This window comes from Poromitra crassiceps (genome assembly GCF_964638095.1).
Source record: "Poromitra crassiceps genome assembly, chromosome: 9".
NCBI lineage: Eukaryota > Metazoa > Chordata > Actinopteri > Beryciformes > Melamphaidae > Poromitra > Poromitra crassiceps.
The window spans coordinates 23,549,116-23,572,425 of record NC_139630.1 but is presented as its reverse complement, the minus strand read 5'-3'; the positions used below and the strand labels follow the sequence as shown (position 1 = coordinate 23,572,425).

Here is a 23,310-nt window from a genome sequence, read left to right as displayed (position 1 = left end):
AAAAGGTGCTGTACTGTGCCACATAGGCCGCAATGCATTTTAAAACAGTCATATAATTTCTTTAATAATTACTATGTAAACACTGAACACGCACAAATAACGATGAGACTCTCTTCTATCACCTGCAAAAAAAAGTTTATTGATCCCATTTTCCGTTCTTTAGTTATGAGCCGGAGAAGATAGCTTGATTAGACCAAAAACAGACCTTTTTTTCTACGAGCTGAGATAATGACCCTTTTGTGAAAGGAAGCATTTCAAGCACATCATTGACTCATTGCTAATATTTTCTGATGTAATGCTGCAGCTGCCTGGGTCTGTTGTATACTGTAGTGTCCTGCGTGCCCCACCTCCCCCCCCCCCCCCCCCCCCCCCGTTGTGGGAGGAGTATCTCTCTGCTCGGTTCGGCTCTGCTGTGAGTGCGTTTGCTCTGCATGTGCTCAGCAGTGAAAAGTCCGCTCCGCTAGATCCAGCTTTTTTACACCCGCTTGTATGTCACCATGCTTCCAGTTGAGAACTCCACGGCTGATCATGCGAATGGATTGTTGCAGCGGACACGAGGTGCTCAATTGTGACAGCAGATTGGCTGCTGCAGGGGCACAGCTACGTTATGCTTCAATGAAGCAGCTGCATACGGACGGATGCGATGCGATTTCCTCTTCCCAAACGACTTCTTCTGTGTGTTTTACTCTATGGTTTTACTCCACTTTCTCTCATCTGGAGTGCGCTGTCGCCACCTAAGGGTTCTGTAAAATAGGTTAGACACATTCAATAGCTATCATATTGTAAGAGGCGATGTAAGAGGCATAGATCGACACCCCCCCGTCAAAAAAACTATTTCGAGTTACTGACGCCATTTGGCGTCGCTGGCAGCCTACGGTAAATTTCTAATGACGCCATATGGCGTCGCTGGCACTCAATGTGTTAAGATAGATCTTAAGAAATGACATAAGAGGAAAATTTAGGAAGTTCCTAAGAAGGCTCTTAAGTGCAATTCCTCAATATTTTCTTAGGAACAGTCTTATTTCTTACGAACTTCTTACATTTTTCTACTTAAGAACTTCTTAAGATAGGGTCTAACTTAATAAACTTTTTGAGGCTAGGAGATGAGGCTATAGGAGGCAACACAAAGTGCTTACATCTACAGTACTGTACCTATTTACAGGTACAGTAGGACAACTATAGGGCAAAGATTTAAACATTTGCTGGTGTTTGTTGTCTGTCATGTCTGTTGTAAATAAGCCTCTCGCTAATTGTCTTTGCTAGCTTATTGCTAGCAAAGACAATTAGCTAGATAGGCAGTATTATATTTCTCAACAGTAACTACAACTTCTACAACATAAATAAACAAACGGAAACTATTCTAAAACTTAAATGGTCTTTACTGAATGTTCTCAGTCATTACAGCATTACAGCAGTAACAGAGGCTTGCTGTCTCATCTTACGTTGTTCTTCTTCGTTGGTTTTATTCTTCTTCTACTGAACATGTAGGCATTCTGACGTTAATTTAAGAAATACTGCCACCTAGTGGCCGCTTTTAGATAAAAACAAATACAACAGACAGAGTGACCCAACATCAAATAAAGATGTACAATACATGTTCATCTTAATGTTAGGTGTAGCTGTGTAGACTTTGAACTAGAACCTACTTGTCTAAAATGTGTTTAAATATGATATTAGAGGCTTAACTTTTCACTGTAGGAATTTTAAGACAGGGGAAGGACTGTCTTAAAGTTAAGAAAAAAATCAAGAACAAATCAGAGAACTTTTATTTCAAGAATACCATTCTTAAGTTTTTTCTTGGGAAGAAACATAAGAAGAAAGTTAAGAAAATACATACGAACATTTTTTGAGAATAGCATTTTATCCTATTTTTTTTCTTAACACGTTGAGTGCCATGGACGAGATATCTCGGCTTACATAATCCAACCGTTGAGTGCCAAGGACGAGATATCTCGGCTTAAATAAACATTTTTTTTTTTTGACGGTGGGACATCGATCAACCCCTTTTACGTCTCCTACACCAGAATTGGAGGTATTGAATGTGTATAATCTATTTTACCGACCAGCTAGGTGGCGACGGTCCTCTCCCGACAGAGAGAAAGTCAACCAAAAGCAGCCGCCTCCCGCGGCTGCTTCCTCCATTCTCAAGGAAATGGCTTGGCGATTTTACAGTCAGAAACGAACGAGCCTCATTCTCATACTGTAGGCGGGGACGCTTTCGCGCTGCTGCGGTGGGGGGTTCCAGAAATGGACTGGGTGGGCAGCATAAAGCCTAGAGTCGCACGGGGCTTCATCGGGGCTCTCAAACCCAAGAGACGAGTGAGCCCTATCCACACTTGCTGCCAGGGAGGGAGGCTGCTCAAACTCGCTGCCAGGGAGGGAGGCTGCTCAAACTCGCAGCAGCAGCAGCAGAGCACTCGCTTGTGACAAACGCAGGCTGAAAGCCACTAGACACGCCCACGGAGGGAGGAGTTGAAGGAGAGGGCGTTCGGAACTATATTGTTTGGATGTCTGATCTCTCACTGATGCCAAAAATAAATGGTTAAAGTGACTGTTCTGCCTGTTTGATTGAATTTCACAAAACTGCGATTATCTCAGCTTTCACTCTCAGACGCTAAAACCATGCTGTACTCAACGGCTAATATCTACATAACTACTAACTCTACAAACTAACTCTTTTAGACAGAGAAAGCACACATTCTATTAGTACTTTTGTGAACTTTGTGTTGACAAACTCCAAGCAGAAAAGAATCCTCAGCTCTTGTAAAATGAGCCAGAATCCTCAAAAAACGGCTTGGCAAAAGCTACCTACAGCAAAAAAAAAAACGGCTGGCAGTCAATGTGTTAAGACCAAAGTTAAGAAAGAAATGGCACTTGAGAAGATTTTCTTTCTTAAGAAGGTTTTGTGAATCTGGCCCCAGGGTTTGATTCCTGCCTGGGTCACTGTTGACACTGGGGGTATCTCCCCATACCTTCAGTGCCTGGTGCCCAGGTGGACTATTTCGTGAGAAAGAGCCTTTCTTGTGGAGTTTGCATGTTCTCCCCGTGCTCCACTGGGGATTCCTCCATATACTGTATAACCCCCCACTAAAAGCAGAAGTCTGACTAGCGGCGGTTGGAAGAAGTTGGTCCCCGGGCGCTCCACTGCTCCTAGCCTGACCGTAATGTCATCAGTAATGTCACGTATCATCGGCAGGGTCACTTATGGCATCAGACATGATATAAGTTCTAGTTTCGGCTATAAATACAACCAGGGAACATGGGACAAGCGGCCTTACATTAAGATGTCCATGTCCGGACAGATCAACTCGCCTGTCTGTATTAACTATTCATTTTTTATTTGGTCTTTGTCTCTCTCAGACTCCCAGGTTGGAGTACTGAGGATATGGAACGTCTCTCGCTCCACTCCTCTGGACAACTTTAAACTGAAGAAGACTGGATTTCATGCTCTGCACGTCCTCAACTCCCCTCCTGCCAAGAAAGGTAACATTTAGCCATCATGAGAGGTGTTATTCATTTCAAAGGCTCACCAAACTGGAGGGGGGGGTCTACACTCATTGCCTTTATTTTAGAAGCAGCACTTTGACCAATTATAGATACGTCATCCTTCTGTTAAATTTTTTTCGATTATAGAATGATCCCTCACTTGGATAAGCTAGTTTACCCCTTTATGCCTTCAACCCATGACACACTTGGGACCACCAGGAGGTTGTTACCCATCGTTTGATTTGTTTAGTATGTGAAAACTGTCTTCACAACATGAGAGTGTACATTTAGTGAATTCAAGGTTTCTCTAAAAATGGAGGATGTAACCTTAACTCTCAAATCAGGAAATGTTTAATTCTGTGCAATCCCAACAACCCCAAACATAAAAAGTCATTGTGCCAATGTGCCCTGGCTAAATTCCCACACAGGCCTCCCTTCAGTCACCCGTTCTTAATTGGCACATTGGTAAATGGCCTGCATTTATATAGCGCTTTTATCCAAAGCACTTTACAATCAGTAGATAGTCTACATTCACCCATTCATACACTGATGGCGGCAGGCTGCCACGCAGGGTGCCTACACACCATCGGGAGCAAGGAGGGTTGAAGGCCGGCTTTACCGTGGGGAATATGAATATATATTAATTCTTAAAAAATCTTAAATTTCGAATCCGTTGAAATTTAAGATTTTTTAAGAATTAATATATATTCATATTCCCCACGGTAAAGCCGGCCTTTAAGTGTCTTGCCCAAGGACACAACGACAGCAGCTGGGAGGGAGCGGGGATCGAACCGCCAACCCTTGCGTCATTGGCCGACCCGCTCTACCTCCTGAGCTAAAGCCGCCCCATGTCCACACTAACTCAAATTAATAACTCATTAACTAGGGGTGTCACGATATTTCGTCGCACGATATATCGCGATATCGAAACGTCACGATATGCGTATCGTCAGAAAAAAATTATATCGTAAAAAAAAAAAAAAAAAAAATTGCTCCTGAATAATAATAGAACAAATTTAGCAGAATCAACACGCATGAGTGAGGGGGTAGACTACTACTGGCATGGCAAAACAGCTCAAGGGGTACATAAGATTACATAAGTTTAGGGACCATTGCATGAGTTATTTAAGAAATAGATTGTATACTTTATTTTTCTTTCACCATGCAACAAACATTTAGTTTGTGACAGTGTGACACATTCTATTGCAAGAGAAGCATTATCTTCCATGTTGTTTTCTAGTTATTATAATAACAATTTCCAAAAACAGCATTTGTTTTGTATTTTGTGTATTTCAAATGAAAGACTATTTTTCCAGTATTTTCCCAGGGCTCCCTTGAAAAGAGGTTTCGATTTCAACGGGACTCACATGGTTAAATAAATGATAAATAAATACATAAAAATAATTTACTTTTGTTAAAAAAAATATTGTTAAAATATCGTATCGTATCGTTATCGTGAACCCAATATTGTGTATCGTATCGTATCGTGAAATTTGTGTATCGTGACACCCCTATCATTAACTCAAATCAACTCTCAATAATTGTCAAACTAGATGAATGATGAATAGTTTGACAGTTATTGAGAGTTGATTTGAGTTAATGAGTTATTAATTTGAGTTAGTGTGGACCAGTGACATCACTGGTCCACACTTTAACACTCAATAACTGTCAAATGAAATGACAGACTTCAAAACCGTTTACAGTTTTCTGATATAATACTGATGTTCTAATGATACAAAGCTGGTTCAAAATGGGCGGAGTGTTCCTTTAAGTTTACCCCCCCCTTCCCCCGATATCTAGAAAGGTGCTATATAAATGCAATAAATTATTATTATTATTATTATTATTATTAATATTATGAATGCTAAGCAACCCATAGGCGTCTGACTTCACATCATATTGTACCATATTGTATCATATTGTACTCATATTGTACTGTATGCCAACACAAGTACTGTACTGTATGATTGAGACTCAAGAAATGTCAGGCTTTCTGTGATGTGAAATCACTTGTCTAATAAAAATAAATGTCACAACATCCTGAATTCCCTCCTTTTTTTTTACTCTCTTAGCTCTTAGTTCCTGTTCTCCTAGTAAGAGTCAGTATACCAGTTCCACCAGTGAGGCAGTGCCCCCACCAACGCTTTCCCAGAACCAGTCGTTCTCTCTGCCCCCGGGCCATGCTGTCTGCTGCTTCATGGATGGAGGGGTCGGACTCTACGACATGGGGGCCAAGAAATGGGACTTCCTAAGAGACTTGGTATATTTTAATATCCTTTATCTTGTTATGTTAATAGATGCTTCTTCTTATGTTGATGATATCATTCTTATAATTGTTATTAGTATTATTATTATTATCATCACAATTAGTAGCAGGGCTGTAGTACTCAAGACCATTTTCTGACAGTAATGGTCTCATTTCAGACTCATAGTTAATATGACTCGGCCTTGAATCAGTCTCGGATGAATTAACGTTACATAATGTTATTGTTTGTGTAATTGTAATCTCCTCTAATGGCCCATTTCCACCGCTGGTATCAGCGCGGCCCCGCCCAGCTCGTCTCGCTTTTTTGTCTCATTCCACCGTCAAAAACCTGGCCAGCCCGGGTCGAGTCGGGGTTGAGTCGTGCTAGTTTTGGTCCCTGCTTTGTTGAGGTTCTAGCGCTGTGGACCCGGTACCATACGGTGATGTGAAAACACTGCAGACGACTGATTGGTCAGGCAGAATCGTGTCTACTCTATCTACTGTCAATGCTGGATACCAGTTTAGTGGGGATTACCTTCTCTTCTGTTATTTCCATCAGTCTTTTGTGTTGCTGCCTTCGGCTCTGGTGAAATAAAAGTGATCTCCTTACTCAGCTTAACATGATGGTGGTTTTCAATTGTTTTATAAGAGAAAAAAATCCGCTTCTCAGGAAGCCCTTTGTAGCTGTCTGCAGCGTCGGCTCCGCTAGGCCGCAGGCGGGGCTTTGGTGAAGCCGCGGTCTTGCCAGGTGAGAGGCCGCCGGGGTAGAGGCTTCACTCTGTAGCGCAACCCCCATCCCTCGTGCCCGTCCCTCGCGCAGCGCATATGAGTTTGACTAACAACAAAGTGATATCCATTCTCCTGGCCGATTGTCACATTTGCCCATGTACACTGTAGGTCATTTAGAGGCACCAGTATTTCATAAACAGTTTAAAAGTTCTGTGGATGGATTTAATTGTAACGTTATATGTTATAGCCTACTTCGGAATATGGGCGGAGGGCAGATATGCGGTCGCTATGATGACCAGGTGTGGGCGGGGGCAGATGACCAGCGGTGGAAGCAAAACGTCCATCGGGTTGAAACAAGTAGAGCCGAGTCGTGACGAGCTGTGCAGGGCTGTAGAATGTGGTGGAAATGAGCCATAAGAAAGTAACCCAGGGCCGGCTCACCCTACAGGCAAAACAGCCTCCTGCAGGGCCGGCTCACCCTACAGGCGACACAGCCTCCTGCCTGGGGCCGGCTCACCCTACAGGCGAAACAGCCTCCTGCCTGAGGCGCCAGTTCAGCTAGGGCGTGTAGCCCCTCACAAAACAACAACAACAAACAAACAGGGCCCGCCCCTCCTTTTCTGCACAATCAGTGCCTGAAATTGGCCGCAGGATTGCGGGAATCCCGCATCTGTTGTCACCGATGTCTATTATATTAGCCATGGTGCAGAATGCTGCATGCGATTGTTGGACAAACGGCTTGTGGCTTGTCACAGACAGGATCCAGGCGCAGCGTTAGTACAGCTGCAACAGCTGAGTACGTCGGGGGTGGTGAGTGTCTGAGTTTCACTTCACCTGCCTTCTTCTCTCAAAAGTGAACGAGGAAATTACATTTTTAAAAGGCTGTATACGCTGCTTTAATTTAGTTAACCAATTTTATTAGTTTTGTTTCTGTTTGACATCTGCTAGACTAGCGTTTAACTCATTGAGTGCCAATGACGTCGATCGGCGTCAAAGTAAATAGTAACGTTCAGTGCCAATGACGTCGATCGGCGTCAAATGCGTTTTTTGACGGTGGGACGTGAATCAAAGCCTCATGCATCTCCTGTACAAATATTGTAGCTATTGAAGGTGTATAACCTATTTTACGGACCCATTAGGTGGCGACAGTGCTCTCCAGATTAGAGAAAGGTCAGGAAAGCAGCAGGAAAAAGCCGTGATGAAAGAGAAACCGATGCATGCTGCAGCCAGAGCCATATAGATTGCTCTGTCTGGAGCTGACGTTGGCTGCGAACAGCAGTCAATCCGCGCCCACAACTGAGCCCCTCTGTCTCTGCTGCATAGTTTCTCCACACGATTAGCCGCCAGAAAAGCAGCACCCGACGCCGAAGGGCCAAACCATTCTCAGCAGTCCGGTTTGGCTTTTCCGTGTCGCGCTGGGAGCCAGCGCACAAAAACGGAGGCTCCGAAAATAGACGCTGGGTGCGTGAGGCTGTGTGTTAGTGTGGGGAGGAGTTTGCAGCTGAGGGGGGGGAGAGGGGGGTGGGGCATGCAGGGCACCACACAACTACACCACGTCACTACATCAGAAAAGATTAGCTTCAGAGTCAGTGAATGTGCTTGAAATGCTTCATTTCACAAAAGGCTGAATATCTCAGCTTCTAATTTGAAACGTGTGTTTTGCTGAAAACAACCTATCTTCTCCGGCTCATAACTAAAGAACGGAAAATGGTATCAATAAACTTTTTTTTGCTGATGATACAATAGAGTCTCCTCGTTCTTTGTGCGTGTTCGGTGTTTACATAGTAATATCACACAATATTCTGTGGGCCTCGAGAAATCACTGAAAACGCTCTGAAACTCTGGCACTGGGAGCGTCCGTTCTCCAAAAGTGGCTGGCACTCAATGAGTTAATGCTGATTGCTTTCAGTCGTCTGGAGCCTTGTTTAAACATTTCTTGATGACTGCTGATTCATATAAGGTGAGCTTTCATTGACAAAACACTCGGACGATTTTTAATGTGAAGAGAGGGCGAGAGAGAGAGAGCAGATGGTGGGAGTTCAAACATGCAAGTGAGGAGCTTCTGCTGCTGTGATCCAGAGATGTGCACAGACCGTTTAGGGGCAAAAAGGGGCACCCCCTCATATTTATTTATAAAAAATAAAGTGACATACAAGTCAGGCCCGGATAAACACAGAGTAAGTGACACACTGCTCCCCTGCTACCAATTTACATGTAAAAAAATAAATAAGTAAATGGATAAATAAATAAAAATCTCTTTATTTTCACACAATTTTAAATAACACAATTGATCAATGAAATACTGCAATTTATAGATTCATTATGCTATAACTTATTTGTACTGATATTTATGCTTATGTTAACCCAGTGGCACTCATATTCTGGTTTATTTCAAGGAAAACATTTTGGCTAGTGGAAATTCTAATTGGCTGGTAACTTTAAAATCTAGCAGCCATATTGGCTGGTATTGCCAAATCAAGTCTCGGCTACGGCACCAATATGACTAGAGCCGGCCCTGAAGTAACCAGCAGCGAATGATAAAGTTTTCACAATTGATAAAGTTATGTGTTCACCGAAAGCTTTAGTGACTACTTATTGTAGATATTGCCAACTACGCCATCAATGATTTTGTTTTGATGAAATAAATAAATAATAAAAATCACCATCTGTCCTTCTCTCTTTTTTGTCAGTACTGTACACAACCAGATGGACTGTTAAAGTGCTGAGTGCTATGCAGTTTTAGTATGACATAAGATTATTTCAATAATATGATCTCACTACTATATATAAGGCGAGGGCCAAGGCGTGCTGCTCGTGGCGCCATACACAATTGCAGGCAAGCATGCGAGGCACGCTAGAAATGAGCACGCAATATTTCTAGTTAAATTTAAATGTCATGCCAAGTAAGAATATTGTCAGTCAAGCAATGATGAGAGCAGCATATGGCTGTGGAGCAATATGAAAAAGTAGGTGCAATAGATGAATCCACCTCTAGTTCAGTAAAGATGCAACTACTGTACATTATGAACATAAATAAGCTGCCTACAATTATTGTTGTCCTCAAAACATGCTAACTTTGTTTAAATGGTTTTAGAAACCTCCCTTCTATTTTAGGCAATAAACAAAGATATGCTATTTTAGTCAATAAATACAATGAATAGCCTTGGATAACACAATGCGATGGTATTGCTGTCGAATTGGACTAAAAGTTTTGTGGTCCTGGGGCCCTATTCTCCAACAGGCCTTAGGCGCAAAAACTGGCGTTAAACGCAAAAAAACGTGCCTTGCGCCTGCCTCGGGAAGATAGCAACATGGTTTTAAGCCCCGAAATGCGCTTTACGCCAAAGAGGCGTGGCGCAGTGCCAGAATAGGCCAGAATGGGCGTTTCGGCCTTATATACCGGCCTAACGATATCTTCCGCCCTGGCGTTAATTTGGCGCTAATCAGTTGATGACTGATGGAAAAAAGTTTGCCGGTTCTATTATTGTGCGTAATTGCGCGGCCTCTCCTCTGCCATCTCACTCTCTGTCCCCCCTCTCTCTCTCTCACTCCCTCGCGCATCAGACAGCAGACAGGCACAAAGCCACACATGTGAAATCTCCCAGCATGCATTGGGCTAATACATTTCGATAATAAATAGCAACCAAATGAGCCTAAATAGATAGAAAGGTAGATAGAAATAATGTGTAATGTTAACACAACATGCAATTGTAGAACATTTCAATATTGGACAAAATAAAATCTCGAAATCATAACACAACCCTATGTGAAACATATAGGTCATCATGGTGGTATATATATCCCTCGCAGATTTAACGTAATTTAGGAGATGAGTGACAGCCGTAACACGGTTCTACTGTGACTTCCTACTGTGATGTCGCTCCAATAAGACGACCTACTTCACATTTTCTTTTACAATAAAAACACATTTATGCAATTACTTTACATAATGTAGGCTATATTTATGTGCATCATCCTACCTGTGCAGCAGGGGAGAGAAAACGATATCATTCTGGACAAACTTTCACCAATCTAATCTCATCATGACATAGGGATAGGCTATATTTTTCTAGCCAATGCGTTTAGAACATTCTTTTCACTTTGATCTTGCTATAGTGTAACGTATTTACATGCTTGCAGTATTTAAACTGCAGTTAGATTGGTTTGAGAAGCATAATAATATGGAATAATAGCCTATATATGGAGACAGACAGACGGGGATGAAAGGGAGGGGGGGAGCAGAGCGCTTGGCTTTCTGACCGGACTGGATCGCTCCGTGGAATTGGAGCTTAAAGGGAAACTTATGATTTGTTTACTGCACTTCCCCAATGAGCAGATTGTGCATAATTTTACGCTTAAAAGGCGTGGTTATAATCCTTAAGGCCACCTGTAGCGCCGACACCAAAATATCGAGTGCGCTGGTCCACACCCACTAATCTGCGCTGCGCCTGGCACTAAGCGCAGTTTATAGGCCGTTGCAACGATAGAGCCCCTGGTCTCAACTCGGATTCAGTCTTGGCCTTGAGTCAGACTCAATTAACCAATGACTCGATCTGGACTCGACTACAGCCCTGATTAGTAGTCGTAGTAGTATCATCATTATTATCATTAGAATGAGCCTTTATATAACGACTAATAAATGGTTAATTAATCACGACTTAATATCCATTAATTATCACTTAATGGTTGATGTCCTATAACGACAAATTGATTCATTTGCTGTATTTTTTATTATTAATGAATAATGTGTATTGTTTAAACCTGAATTAATGACATGTTAATATATCAATTAATTTATGTACTGTATCATTTTAGTATTCTTAAGACATTCTAAGATTCCCATTAATTTGTTATTATTCACTTAATTACTGAAGTATTTGTAAATGCTTAACACATGATGTGTAAAGTATAAAGTTGTTTACTTAAAGGGTTAACAAGTGACATTAATGAAGACTGTTAACCATTGAGTAGTAATGGTAGTACAGTATTTGTAGTAGTATTCTGTATTAGTATTATTAGAACATTACAAGATAATAAATCATTATGCCTTTGTGACATATTAGTCAATACATATGACTTCTAGCAAAACCTCTTACAGTTTATTTATCCATGAGATACGGCCTACAATAACATCCTTAATATATGTTTTTATCTATTTTGTATTCAGGGTCATGTAGAGACCACCTTAACTCATTCACCGCCAAAGACGTCTTTGACGTGTTATCAGAAATAGCCCTCCCCGCCAATGACGTGTTTGACGTGTTTTTGGTTTTATTACTGCAGCGCTTAGTTCAAACACTTACCCAGCCTGTGACACAGACACAGGTCCCTAACCTCAAAGTCAAGCCGACAGCACGTTATCAAACACATACCGCAGCTGTTGTTTGAAACCAGAAAGAAGGAGGAAAGGAGGAAAAACAGAGAAACGCGCTTCCTTGTACAGAGGAAAAAACGCCATTGAAACGCCTCTCGGCGCGCTGCACTGCTGCCTTGCTGCAGGGCGAACCTGGATTGCCTAGTCAAACCCGTGACGAACATGATCGATCCGGTTCCAGCAGCGCCTGGTCCCAAAGCCAAGCCGCGGACCCGTTCCTGTGTCGTGTCGCAGCATTCGTCCCAGCCCGAACGAGAGGAGGAAAACGAGCAGCAGAGGAGGCAAAACGCTGATGGGGAAGGAGGGGGAAGGAGGTGCGATCTAGCAGCAGCTGTGGACAGAACTCTCTCTCTCTGTGTGTGTGTGTGTGTGTGTGTGTGTGTGTGTGTGTGTGTGTGTGTGTGTGTGTCTGTGTGTCTGTCTGTCTGTCTGTCTGTCTGTCTGTCTGTCTGTGTGTCTGTCTGTACACTCACTCACACTGAGCAAACTGTATTGTTGAATGTAAAAAAAGCACTTCATATATATATATATATATATATATATATTTTTTTTTTGTCATTTGTGTCATAATGAATAATATTTACATGTCTGATGTCAATACAGTTCAAAATAAAAGAATTGAGAGCGAGTTCTGCCTGATATTGTGTGCTGTACATAAATGCCATTTTCTGCAATTTCTTTTCTCAGAGAGACCTTTTGGGTGAAAACAGGGTGTATATAAATGGCTATAAGTAGAGTACAGAACATGCTAAAAGCTCACTTTTTTTTTCCTGGTGAACCCAGAGACGTACATCTTCATTTTGAGGTATTGCAAATCACTCTGGTGCTAATAGATAATTTACTGTGGGTCTTGAAAGATGACCAACAATTATGAAAATCTTTGGCCTGTGCTAAATATTGGCAGTCCTAAACTGGCGGTGAATGAGTTAATATATGTTTTTATCTATTTTGTATTCAGGGTCATGTAGAGACCACCTTAATATATGTCTTTATCTATTTTGTATTCAGGGTCATGTAGAGACCATCTTAATATATGTCTTTATGTATTTTGTATTCAGGGTCATGTAGAGACCATCTTAATATGTCTTTATTTTGTATTCAGGGTCATGTAGAGACCATCTTAATGTCTTTATTTTGTATTCAGGGTCATGTACAGACCATCTTAATATGTCTTTATTTTGTATTCAGGGTCATGTAAAAACCATCTTAATATGTCTTTAATTTGTATTCAGGGTCATGTAGAGACCTTCTTAATGTCTTATTTTGTATTCAGGGTCATGTAGAGACCATCTTAATATATGTCTTTATGTATTTTGTATTCAGGGTCATGTAGAGACCATCTTAATGTCTTTATTTTGTATTCAGGGTCATGTAGAGACCATCTTAATATGTCTTTATTTTGTATTCAGGGTCATGTAGAAACCATCTAAATACAGTATATGTCTTTATGTATTTTGTATTCAGGGTCATGTAGAGACCATCTTTGACTGTAAGTTTAAACCAGATGATCCCAACCTGCTGGCCACGGCTAGTTTTGACGGGACCATCAAAGTCTGGGACACGAACACATTAACAGCCGTCTACACCTCTCCAGGCAATGAAGGAGTGGTCTACTCCCTCTCTTGGGCTCCTGGTGGGATATACACAAACACTCTCTCTCTCTCTCTCTCTCTCTCTCTATCTCTCTATCTCTCTCTCTCTCTCTCTCTCACACTCACTCACTCACTCACACACACACACACACACACACACACACACACACACATAGTTGGACCTCTTTGTTTTTGTTTAGTTTTTTAGTTTTTCTGAATCCCCCCCCATTTTCTCCCCAATTGTGCCGCTGCTCCACCCTCTGCCGATCTGGGGAGAGCTGTAGACTAGCACAGTTTACCAACCGCTTTTGTGGTGGGGACATTTATTTCACTCAATTTCACGCAGAAAACTTTGTGAGACTAGGCTGCCAATATTACAGCAGTATCAGACTTTTATGTAAGAATCCACCCATCCCTTGTAGCTGATGAGATTGTAGATCCCCATTTGAATCGTAATTGTGCATGTGCCCCAGAGACTTTCGCCAACCAAGCCGGATAACTTCCAGGTAGCCCTCTGCTAGCTGGAATGTGGATAAAATAATTAAATCGACTTTACAAATGTTATCGGATGGAATGGATCAAATTCTGATCGTGATTAATCGAGTAATTTCACAGGGGTTGTGTGACACTTACAACAATTTATCCACTCTTTTACAGCCGCAACAGTTGTGGCGGAGTAGGCTACGGCTAAGCTATGACAAATGCCGCATTCACGTGTTCCTCGGATGGTCTCATTTCCTAAGTTGGGAAGTCATTCTTGCGACTTCGGTGTGTTCATGAGCTTTTAAGTGGTAATGTGGAAACAACATGAACGCTCCAAAGACGATGTGCTTTTTTTATATTTCTTTTTATTAAGAAAAATACATAAGAAAGAAAACCACAAAAAAGAAGAATGACTGAAAAAATAAAACGTTAGGGTTGTGCTACAACCCGGGTTTTACGAGTGAGAACGAGAGCTCTCACTAGTGCCTAAAATGCTGCAACGCAGCCCTATGGAAGACTGTCATTTTGCTCCAAAATTACTTATCATTAAAACCTGACCACCCACCCGTAGGTGGCGTGGTACCCCCTGGGGCTGACACGGATCCACGTGACTACGTCACGTCCTGTCAGCCCAGGGCTAATCACTCTAATTTCTTCCAGCCCGCTGAGATCCGACGCACCCCGTGACGCATCGACACAGCAAGGCTGGGTAGTGAGAGCTCTCGTTCTCACTCGTAAAACCCGGGTTGTAGCACAACCCTAACGTTTTACTTCGTTTCGAACTCAAGCTCTCACTAGTGCCTCAATTCAACCGACCTTGCTGCCGGGAGCACCCAAAGGGCGACCCGAAAGGCACCGGTGAACCACGGCCATATGGCAACGTTTATGCCTAACCGAATGACATATTAGAGTGGCAACGATACTACTTTCTTGCCACCGACAGCACCGCGTGCGCGAACTGCGAACCGGACACGTCGAGACTATAGTACCTGACAAAAGTGTGATGAGAGGACCATGAGGCCACGGCACACATGTCCTCCACCGACACACCACGCAACAACGCAGAGGATGTCGCAACACCTCGCGTAGAATGCGCCTTGATACCCTCTGGGGGAACCTTGCCCACGGCAGAGTATGCCAACGCGATCGCCTCCACTATCCAGTGTGATAAGCGATCCTTGGAAAGGGGTCCGCCCTGGGCCCTTTGCCCAAAGCAAACCAACAGCTGATCTGTAATGCGTAATGAACGCGTCCTGGCCACATAGGCCGAGAGCGCCCTTACGGGGCACAGCATGAGCAAACGTCTCTCCTCACCCGTCTCTAACTGAACGGCGGGGGACAGAATGCTGATAAGTCTATGACCATAGACCTAAAGCTGACATTAATATTCTTAGGTTGGTAAGCCGGGTTAGGTCGCAATGTAACCCTGCGCCCATCATTCCCAAAACCACACAGGCCTGCTGCACCGAGAGGGCAATCAGGTCACCAACTCTCTTTCCTGACGACAAGGCCAGCAGCAGCGCGGTCTTTAAAGACAGAACCCTTAAATCGGCGGAGTCCAAGGGCTCAAACGGATGACCCGTTAGCCCGTCCAGCACCGTAACCAGGTCCGATTTGGGAAAAAACGCACCGCCTGGGCCAAACAGACTAAAACGAGCCGGAGGCGCTGTTCCCTCACCCTGTCCAACACCTGACGGATCAGGGGGGGTCGGGGGAAACGCATAGAGCCCCTCCCTCGGCCACGCGTGCGCTTTTAGCGCGTCATGACCTAACGGGGGCTGTCCTCCTGGATCAAGAAACACAGTGGGCAGTGTGTTGCGCGCCGCGATGCGAGAGATTGACGCAGGCGCGACCAACCCTGGCCCAAACCTGTTCCATCACCCGAGGGTGGAGGCACCACTCCGTATAACGGGGATTGCCTCGAGACAGCAGGCCGGTCGTAACTCCGCCGTCCTGGCAGATAGACCGCTGACACTGAAAGGAGACGGGGATACACCCACAGGTGAATCCCCGCTATGGTTCAGCGCCCCCGACCGCACACCGCCCTGTTTGTTCAGGTGGGCGATCGCTGCCCTATTGTCCGAGCGAATCAGCACATGGTGCCCATGTGTGAGCCGCTGGAAGTGTTACCTCCGCAGGCCGGGGGGACTGCGGAGGCAACGTTCTCTTTCGAGTCTGGCCGCACGCGGACTTGTCCGGCAGTGCGGTCCCCAAGAGAGCTCCCAACCAACAATGGGCCCACGGCGCCATTGATGGTGGGCTTGTCCTGAAGCAGAGCCCGGCGAATCGCCTTCAGCTCTAGCACGTTTATGTGGCGAAGCTCCTGAGCCTCCCACCGGCCGTTCGCCGAAAAATGCCCGCAAATCGCACCCCCTCCCCAGAGGGAGGCGTCTGTGCGAATCACCATCCTGAGCGGGACAGGGCCCCACCGAGTACCTCTCGAGAGGTAACGGGGGTCCGCCCATATAGCCAGCGCCTGCCAGGCCTGATCTGTCAGAGGAACCCTGCGATGACGGTCCCCGGCCGAGTCCAGGCGAAGCCTGAGAACCATATTTGGACCACGAGAGCATGTGTAGCCTCCCTAGCGGGAGCACATGCAGTGCTGAGGCCATCAGGCCCAACATCACTGTGCACTGATGCACTGACACCGAGGGCACAGACCTAACGTCCTTGGCTTGCTGTCCGAACCGTGCGAGCCTGTCGCTCTGGCGAAAGGCGCGCAGGAAGTATAGCTCGAGCCCCAGGAAGGTCGCCGCCTGCGCTGGGACAAGGCAACTCTTCTGCCAGTTCACCAAAAAAACCCAAGCCAAAGGCTGGCACTGAGCCCAGACCTTGGCGAGCTGTAAGCCCTGCTGGACGCGAAGCGCCAGCAAGGAGCGGTACGTCTATTGTAGCGGAGGTAGCTCGCGCCCAATGTACTTAGCACACAGATACTAACTGCACGGGTGCACGCCAGCTATCTGCAAATACTATCGTTCTGTGCTAAACAGTACTAAATATTGCTATATGCACGCTATATGCTGCTATATGCACTATATAGCAGGCTCCCGCAGGGCGCACCCTATTAGCGGGAGTACTGCTTAAGCAAGCTAGCAGGCTAGCAAGAAGCACAGGCTAGACAGTAAGCAACCCGGAGGCTAGCGAACGTGCGCGTGCAATGGTAACGTAAGCGGCAATAGCCCATCCCGAAGGGGAGGCACCAATACCCACAACCTGTTAACCCGAGAGAACAGGCGTGGAAGCCACTAGCTAAGCTAGCATAAGCACTGAGAGACAAGCGTGCGCTAACACAAGCCTGCGCACAAGCCGGTGCAGCGAGTCTCTACCCTGAGTAACACGGGGAAGCAAGCGTGACCGCAAGCAGAGGCCAGCGGCCCGCGAAGCTAGTCAATCTCAGAAGAAACTCCTCAGAGGGAGTTACAATCTAGTAGATGCACGAGGCAAGCAACACTTAGCAGACAAGCAAGCTGGCTAAGATGGCGTAAGTACTGAGAGAAGCGGCCCACACAACGGGGCGAGCTCACCTAGCTAGCGTAATTGCCCAGCTAATATCTCAGAGTGCCCCCTTCGGGGCCGACGCCAGTAAAGCTACACTACATTTATGTAGGTCCCAGCAACGCCTGTGCGGCGTGCTCCTGCCCTTAGGCATGCACACATTAAATTAATTGTGCCGGTCGTAACCGGCCAGCGTAGCCTCACAGCTAATACAGCACCTAGCTGTTCCCCCCCTCTCTCTGCTAACAGGAATAACGGGGTTACCGTGCAAGCTAAAGCCTGCAACGGTAAGATAGCTGGAGTGCTACACAACGCTAGATACTGGCTTGCACGGGAGCAAGCTAGCTATCTAGCTAACTGAAGAGCATGGCTTCTAGCTACTACTCTCGCTTAACGCGCGCCCTACACAGAGGTAGCTGGCGCGAAATACTTAGCACACAGACACTAACTGCACGTGTGCACGTTAGCTATCTGCCACAAAACCGGGTGCGTTACCCTGTCTGGGGACGCAGCCAGATAGCTGGAGTGCTACAAGGTAGTCCAAGCTAGCTGCACTGAGCAAACTAGCTAACTATCTAACGCGCGCGCTCTAAAGCCGGCGTGCTACAAGCTAGCTGCTAGCTGCACGAGACACTTAGCTAACTAACTATCTAACGTTACTCCAGCCGGAGTAACGCGCGCGCTCTAACGCTAGTAGCTGGTGCCTAAAGTACCTAGCAAACAGAAGCAACCGCACGGATGCAAAGCTATCTATCTGTGACAACTGTGCTAATTAGCCTGTTGTTCTAGTGCTAACGGTACAAGCTATTCTGCACGTATGCAACCTAGCTAAGAGTTTTGAGTGCAGACCTGAGTCAGCGCCCAAGCCTACACAACGTTACCCCAGCCGGGGAAAACGTTCACATGAGCTGCACGGCGGCAGCTAAACAACAGTTAACTAAGGAAGATACTCTTAGCTTAAGATGACTTGTTCCGACGCCGCAGGGTGAAGGGTACAGGGTCGGGTCCCCGAAGCCTGCTTTATCCCGTCCACGCAACCTCTTGAGGTGGGCAAATCAGCCGGAACGAGCCTAGTATCTAAGCTATGTAAAAGAGCTAACTCAAAGTTAACCGCGGAGCATTTAGAAACACGTCTTCTTCAGCGGGTGGAAGAAACGGAAAGTGATTAGCCCTGGGCTGACAGGACGTGACGTAGTCACGTGGATCCGTGTCAGCCCCAGGGGGTACCACGCCACCTACGGGTGGGTGGTCAGGTTTTAATGATAAGTAATTTTGGAGCAAAATGACAGTCTTCCATAGGGCTGCGTTGCAGCGTTTTAGGCACTAGTGAGAGCTTGAGTTCGAAACGAAGTAAAACCTATACATACACAGGCACATTCTCTCAAAACATCCCCTCCCCACAGGACCCACAAACCCACAAAGATATTAGCTCGCAGTAATATATATGCCCTACAGCAAAGAAAACACACAAATGCAACCTAGCTATCATGGCGACGTCCATGGTCCCCACGCAGGGCTTTAATAAATGCATTCCACGCCGTCATATTTTCTACTTTAGCGCCATGCATACGGGCCACCAACATCTCCATGACAGCCAGGTCCACAGCTGAATATGCCAATTGTTCAAAAGGCAGAGTATGGGGAGCCTTCCATCTATGAGCTACTTTTTTTTGCGGCAGTAAGGGGCTGTTCACGCCATACGCCGAAGCAACGCTCAACCTACGCTGAACCCACAAGTTTCATTTAGGCATCCTTGTTAACAGGCGAAGCCGTTCACACAAGCCGCATGCGTCATGCTCAAGGCATGCTCAAGCCTTGCTGATGCCTTGCTCACGTGATCGTTCAGGATTCAGGTCATTTTTCAAGCGTGACGCGTGAAGCTTGAAGCTGCCATATATATATATATATTTTTATAGAGTAGCTCAAATTCAATGCAAGGCGACAGTAAACGCACAACCACACACATGGAGGCACTAACTGAAATGACTAGTCCATGGTCTTGTCTGATTATGGCTTGGATGTAACCATAATCAGTCTATTAGAAAAGACTTGGTTGGTTCATATCGTCGCTGTCGGGTGGAAGCCTTGTATCTCCAAAACCACAACTTTTCAGGAAATGAAAAAAAACCTGTGTTCTTAAAATAACTGAAGACCACGTCATCAAAGTTGGCACGATGTCTTCATTATGATCCCTTACTCGCTGGATGTGTCATTACATTATTAATATCTTACCTGAATAAGCTCAAATGGTGTTACAGGATTATCATTCCGACTTCGAGGCACTTTCTCCGGAGCGAGCAGCCTTGCGTAGCTGCAACCTTTCTGGAGCACACAGCCGTGCGCAGATACCTCCAGCAGCCAGCTCAAGCCTGCTCCCATGCCGACTGAGAGGCACCGTCTCGGGGGAACACAACCTCTCACTAACACTAACATTAGTCTCGTCAGAAACCACTTTGATCTGCATAGTTTAAATGAGTTTGCAGCCTAGGGATAATTTGAAAACATTGTATTGATCTATTTACATTAGACGAAGCCAGAAATAAACAAAATGAAGTCAGAAACAAATGGCGCCGTTGGGTTCTGGTTTAACATCTCTGCTTTCCGGGTATTTTCCTCCTGCCTGGGGGTCTTGAGATGGAGGCAGGGGCGGAGGTTTGAGGGACAGTTTGAGGGTGAGTTACGAGACTTAGTTACAAGATCATTTTAATGCTTTTCCACTGGCATTGATTTATGACAAAAACATAAAAACGTGAAAAAATTGATGTATGGGTCTCCGCCCAAGAGCGACGAAATTGTTAATCTCTGTGTACTCTGTGTGTTTTGAAGGAGGGGCTAATCTCTCTGTGTACTCTGTGTGTTTTCAAGGAGGGGCTAATCTCTCTGTGTACTCTGTGTGTTTTCAAGGAGACCTGAACTGCATTGCAGGGGCTACATCTCGTAATGGCGGCTTCATCTGGGACGTCAAGAAAGGAAAGATGATCACTCGCTTTAATGAGGTTACTTTAACTGTTTCACTACCTGACTCTTAGTTAGGGGAGAGGGGCTGTTTCACTACCTGAATCTTAGTAAGGGAAGAGGGGCTGTTTCACTACCTGACTCTTAGTAAGGGGAGAGGGGCTGTTTCACTACCTGAATCTTAGTAAGGGAAGAGGGGCTGTTTCACTACCTGACTCTTAGTAAGGGAAGAGGGGCTGTTTCACTACCTGACTCTTAGTAAGGGAAGAGGGGCTGTTTCACTACCTGACTCTTAGTAAGGGAAGAGGGGCTGTTTCACTACCTGAATCTTAGTAAGGGAAGAGGGGCTGTTTCACTACCTGACTCTTAAGCCTGGATTATGCTTGACGCTTTGGCCGGCCACGGAATCCGACGAGGAAACGTGTGGAGCTTGTATACTCTGTGTGGGTTTCTGCAGGCGGAATTGAGCGCGAGTCTTGAAAACTCCACTTTGTCCGCCCGTCCGCGTCCGCGTAGTTACAAATTTCGGCGTGCGCACGGCCGCTCGAAAACCGTCCGCACGGAGCCTTGCGGAGGGGCGTGTCTGCTGATTTGACGTCACTTTTCCGCGCGGACACTCGCGTTCCTCGCTGATGCGGAAAGCATAATGAGACCTTTAGTAAGGGAAGAGGGGCTGTTTCACTACCTGACTCTTAGTAAGGGAAGAGGGGCTGTTTCACTACCTGACTCTTAGTAAGGGAAGAGGGGCTGTTTCACTACCTGACCAAATAATTGTTGAATCTTTCATATTGATCAACAGCCTCATCGATACCTAGCATACCTATCATCGGCTGCAGATACAGTACATTCTAATCTTTCCGTGTTGTGGGGCAGTAAAAAGCTTATGTATTTGACCTTTAATTTACCTTTTAGTGATGACAAGATGCTGTGATTATACATGTCTTTATTTCCAAATGAGTTTAATATCATAATTATTAGCAACATTTGTTCCACAATAGCTGAAAAATATAAATACAAATAAGTGTAAAAACTTGTTTTTTCCTCCCTCACTCTCTCTCCCTCCCTCTCCCTCTCTCTAGCATGGTAAGAATGGTATATTCTGTATATCATGGAGCCATAAGGACTCTAAGAGGATTGCTACCTGTAGTGGAGATGGATTCTGGTCAGTGCGTCTTCCCCAACACACCTGTACCTCTTCCCAAACACACCTGTACCTCTTCCCCAACACACCTGCATATTGTGAACAATTGTTCCATTACGGGGGGGAAATAGTACATTTGTCTTTCAATCAGCGTGGGTTGCAGTCTGTGTGTTTGATATTGTTTTGACTACAGCATCACCAGTCTGTGTGTTTGATATTGTTTTTACAGTACTACAACATCACCAGTCTGTGTGCTTGATGTTTTGACTACAGCATCACCAGTCTGTGTTTTTGATATTGTTTGACTACAGCATCACCAGTCTGTGTTTTTGATATTGTTTGACTACAGCATCACCAGTGTGTGTGTTTGATATTGTTTTGACTACAGCATCACCAGTCTGTGTGTTTGATATTGTTTTAACTACAGCATCACCAGTCTGTGTGTTTGATATTGTTTTGACTACAGCATCACCAGTCTGTGTGTTTGATATTGTTTTGACTACAGCATCACCAGTGTGTGTGTTTGATATTGTTTTGACTACAGCATCACCAGTCTGTGTGTTTGATATTGTTTTGACTACAGCATCACCAGTCTGTGTGTTTGATATTGTTTTGACTACAGCATCACCAGTCTGTGTGTTTGATATTGTTTTGACTACAGCATCACCAGTCTGTGTGTTTGATATTGTTTTGACTACAGCATCACCAGTCTGTGTGTTTGATATTGTTTTGACTACAGCATCACCAGTCTGTGTGTTTGATATTGTTTTGACTACAGCATCATCAGTCTGTGTGTTTGATGTTTTGACTACAGCATCACCAGTCTGTGTGTTTGATATTGTTTTGACTACAGCATCATCAGTCTGTGTGTTTGATATTGTTTTGACTACAGCATCACCAGTCTGTGTGTTTGATATTGTTTTGAATACAGCATCACCAGTCTGTGTGTTTGATATTGTTTTAACTACAGCATCACCAGTCTGTGTGTTTGATATTGTTTTGACTACAGCATCATCAGTCTGTGTGTTTGATATTGTTTTGACTACAGCATCATCAGTCTATGTGTTTGATGGTATAGATAGAAATATTTTTTAAAGCTTTTGGTAATGACACACTTGACACAAATGCAAACGAATGCAGTACAAAAAATTGCAATGTTTATTGTTTCACTTTTGACAAATCAAATAATAATAATAATATAATTCCGGTAGCCGTGCGGACCTGATGGCCCTTTGAGTCTCGAGCTCTCCAACAGCGTCCCACTAATTACATACATTTCAATCATTTAAACACCAAGCACATTCGTCTGGCATCCTATTTATGAGCTGCAAGTTAACGATGACTCCGAAGGGTATGAAAACTCTGAAAGACGAAGATATTCAGTCAATCGCCGAAGTGGTGAGAACCTTGCTACGTGAGGAGCTAGATGCTACCATGCAGCAGTGTAATCGCAAGCAGGTATCCAGCAGGCTTGATACCATGCAATCAGAGCTAGCAACAGTGACCACAAGGATCCTTTCAGCTGAAGGGGAACTGGCTACGCTGAAAACCAGCACCAAGAAAGACTCCTCTTTCCTTTCTACCGTTCAAGAAAAGCTGGTGGGTTTTGAGTTTACGGGCTACCAGAGGACACGGAGAAGGACGCTCCAGTGCAATTTCTGGAGTCGATGATTCCAACTTGGTTTCCTGCCCTGAAGCAACTACACCCAGAGATTGAGCGAGCCCACAGGATTTACAGAGCTGGTGGCCCCCCGAAAGATGGAGAACGACCCCGAGCTTTCATATTTTGCTGTCTTCGTTTCGCCACATG

At 44.9% G+C, this 23,310-nt stretch overlaps 1 protein-coding gene across 1 annotated transcript in view; it reads left to right on the top strand.

The window, feature by feature from the left end:
• LOC310782218 (WD repeat-containing protein 17-like) overlaps nucleotides 1–23,310 on the top strand; it is a 150,101-nt gene that overhangs the window by 31,878 nt on the left and 94,913 nt on the right. Inside the window, exons 15-19 of the mRNA XM_083642900.1 lie at nucleotides 3,361–3,483; nucleotides 5,559–5,746; nucleotides 13,299–13,467; nucleotides 20,309–20,400; nucleotides 21,439–21,521. Of these exons, the coding sequence (XP_083499026.1) occupies nucleotides 3,361–3,483; nucleotides 5,559–5,746; nucleotides 13,299–13,467; nucleotides 20,309–20,400; nucleotides 21,439–21,521 (655 nt within the window). The remainder of the gene's footprint in view (nucleotides 1–3,360; nucleotides 3,484–5,558; nucleotides 5,747–13,298; nucleotides 13,468–20,308; nucleotides 20,401–21,438; nucleotides 21,522–23,310) is intronic.